The sequence below is a fragment of the Austrofundulus limnaeus genome, unplaced genomic scaffold, assembly GCF_001266775.1.
Source record: "Austrofundulus limnaeus strain Quisiro unplaced genomic scaffold, Austrofundulus_limnaeus-1.0 Scaffold179, whole genome shotgun sequence".
NCBI classification, from domain to species: domain Eukaryota; kingdom Metazoa; phylum Chordata; class Actinopteri; order Cyprinodontiformes; family Rivulidae; genus Austrofundulus; species Austrofundulus limnaeus.
The window spans coordinates 1,211,829-1,214,792 of NW_013952581.1; the positions used below are offsets into that span (position 1 = coordinate 1,211,829).

A 2,964-nucleotide genomic window follows, 5' to 3' on the forward strand; every position below is an offset into this window, starting at 1 on the left:
TTATTAATCAATAAATTGCATCCCTAATTTTTACAGGAATGAAATTAATTTATATCTACTCATATTCATGTAAATAAGCATTTTAATGATTTGGTCGATTAATCAAAAAAATAATCGACACATTAATTGATTAATAAAATAATCGTTAGTTGTAGCCCTAGATTCCATAAAACATGAAAAAAATCCATGAGATTGCTCTATACATCCATATACACAAGAATTTGCCTGAAAAAGCAAATAAAAGACGAGAAGTTCAGGGTAGGAATGTGCGATATGGCAAAAAATTCCCATAACGATATACATTATGATGGGTGGCGGTAACGATATATATCACGATATAAAACATAATAGAAAATAAATAAATCACACATTAATTAAGTGGAATAAATATGTATAGGAAAAAATTTAGACCTTAAAATCTCCTTTTTTAAGGGATACTTTAAAGTCTCCCATAACGATATACATTATGATGGGTGGCGGTAACGATATATATCACGATATAAAACTTATAATAGAAAATAAATAAATCACACATTAATTAAGTGGAATAAATATGTATAGGAAAAAAATTAGACCTTAAAATCTCCTTTTTTAAGGGAGACTTTTAAGTCTCCCATAAAAATCTAAATTTAAGGGATATCTACCTGGTTAAATCAAACACACACACACACACCCTAACTTTAATATAATAGATATCTGCATCCATTGGGTGTTGTGTTTGGAATAACTTGCTTTGTTTTAAGGCGGTAAAACAAATTGTTTATTTCTCTGCTGTACAAGGAGACAGTAAAGGCTGAGTTTTATAGTCGCGCTTTGGAACGCGCGCAAAGTGGGTGTGGAGTGTGCGCATTCGGCCGTGCGGCGTCGCGCTATGACCGCAGGAGAAACGAGGTCCAGACTCAGAGAGCCCTTGTGAGTCCTGGAGCACTACTTCACCTGCACTGACAATCGCCTCGCTGCGTCACCATGTGCTGCGGCGCGCGCTCCTCCTGCAGCAGGCAGTGTGGTCGGTCGACATCCGACCGGAGGACGCGCCGTCACATAAATATGTAAACAGTTAGACGTTCATTTTCGCACACCCGAACCAGGTCCGGTTCGGGTGTTTTTTTTCCCCCGCCTCCTCATTTGCGCTCTCAGCCAGGCTGCTTCCCGCTTCCTCTGTTTTGACTCCAGCTGGTTACATCATCAAAAAGAATTGCGTGGTTGTCCGGTAGACTACAGATCTGTATCATAGGACAAATTTATAAAGTTTCTACCGTATATCATTTATATCGCGCATTCCTACTTTGTAGTGATGGGTCTGTCATCACTGATGGGTTGGTGCATGTGCCGAGCTCATAGAGCAAACCCTGTGTCGGAGCGTGATTCTCTAAAGAAAGTGATGTGACGATGCAGGAACTGTTTGGAGCTGATGTTTCAAAAGCCTGGCTCCGAGCTGTGCTTTGGGTTCAAGTTCACCTTCGCCAGCGTTGGAGCTGTTTATCCTTGGTGCTTACGTTGTTGGAGTAGAACCAACAAACGGTTTGCATGGTGCAAAAACTCAGTGCAGCACTGGGACGCCGCACGGCGTCAACACGCAGGAGCAGGGACAGCGTGATTTTTACACTGTTGGCACGCGCACCCTCGCACCGTGTTCAACGTGTCGCCTATAAACCTGTCAACATGATGCAGCTGCCAAAGGATTCTCTGATCTTTTGTGGTTCATCTGCGTGTGTGAGCGGCTGGTTTCTACAGCCGGAGAACTTGTGTGGAAGTGTATCACACTCAATTTCAAAAGTTATATTTCTGAATAAAAGATTGTTAAATAAATAAATAAACAAAATCTGAAATATTTTCAATTTCATTGAAGAATTAGTACAATATAAAATACAACTTTAATTATATTATTGTATATACAGTAGAATGTGTCAGTTGAGTCTGTCACCTGTGTTACCTGTAGGGATTTTAAGGTCCAGTAGGTGTCAGTATTCAGTGACACAGTATCAGAGAAAGCCGAGCAGAAGAAGCCTTCCCTAATGAAGAGTAAAAACACTCAGACTACAGTGTTGTTGGTTCTGACGCTGTTGCTCGGCTGCGTCGCTGGTACAAAGGCAGCGGTGCTAAGTTCTGCCTGATGAGGAGCATCGTGGGTCATCTCCTCGTTTCCATGGCAACATCATGGTCAACGTCAGCAGATGAGAGCAGCTTTGTCTTTGTGTTCAGCTTGCAGGAGTCTCACAGAAACTGGCTTTTAAAAAGCATTTAACTAAACCTTTGGTTTTAAAGATTTATCCTAAATTAGGACCAGTTACAAAAATTATAAATTTAATATTAATTTAGATTAACTGACAAACTTATTTTGTTTCAAAATAAGACTAGAAATAATATTAGGTTCCTTTTTAAATGAGAGAAAACAGATTATAATCCTGTCAGTGTGGTAATCCAGGTGGTTTTACAGATTATAATCCTGTCAGTGTGATAATACAGGTGGTTTTATAGATTATAATCCTGTCAGTGTGATAATCCAGGTGGTTTTATAGATTATAATCCTGTCAGTTTAATAATCCCTGTGGTTTTATAGATTATAATCCTGTCAGTGTGATAATCCCTGTGGTTTTATAGATTATAATCCTGTCAGTGTGATAATCCAGGTGTTTTCAGTTCCAGATTAAAGTCTTCTTGTTGTTTTTTTCCAGGAGGTTACCTTCCCCCTGAAGAAATCAAAGAGAGGTTCGACAGTAACTGCATCACTCCGGTATGTCTGCTGGATTAATTAACCATGCTTCACCTAATGAACTCTGGGTCGAAGTGTGTGTGTGTGAGTTTGTGCGCCCATGTTTTTGCTACTTGGTGGGGACAATTTTTCAGGAAAATGCAGGCTCCAATCAGCCTGCATTGGTCCCCACAACTTTGGAGGCTGATTTATTTTCCCGCGGGGGTTGGGGGGGCGAGGGTGCGACATGTGTCAAACTCAAAGGTGACTCC

At 40.2% G+C, this 2,964-nt stretch overlaps 1 protein-coding gene across 1 annotated transcript in view; it reads left to right on the forward strand.

Moving 5' to 3' along the window:
* Positions 1–2,964, forward strand: part of xrn2 (5'-3' exoribonuclease 2) — a gene marked incomplete at its 3' end in the record, with an annotated part of 53,621 nt that overhangs the window by 8,695 nt on the left and 41,962 nt on the right. The window contains 1 exon segment of the mRNA XM_014017961.1: positions 2,676–2,734. Coding sequence (XP_013873415.1) covers positions 2,676–2,734 — 59 coding nt within the window.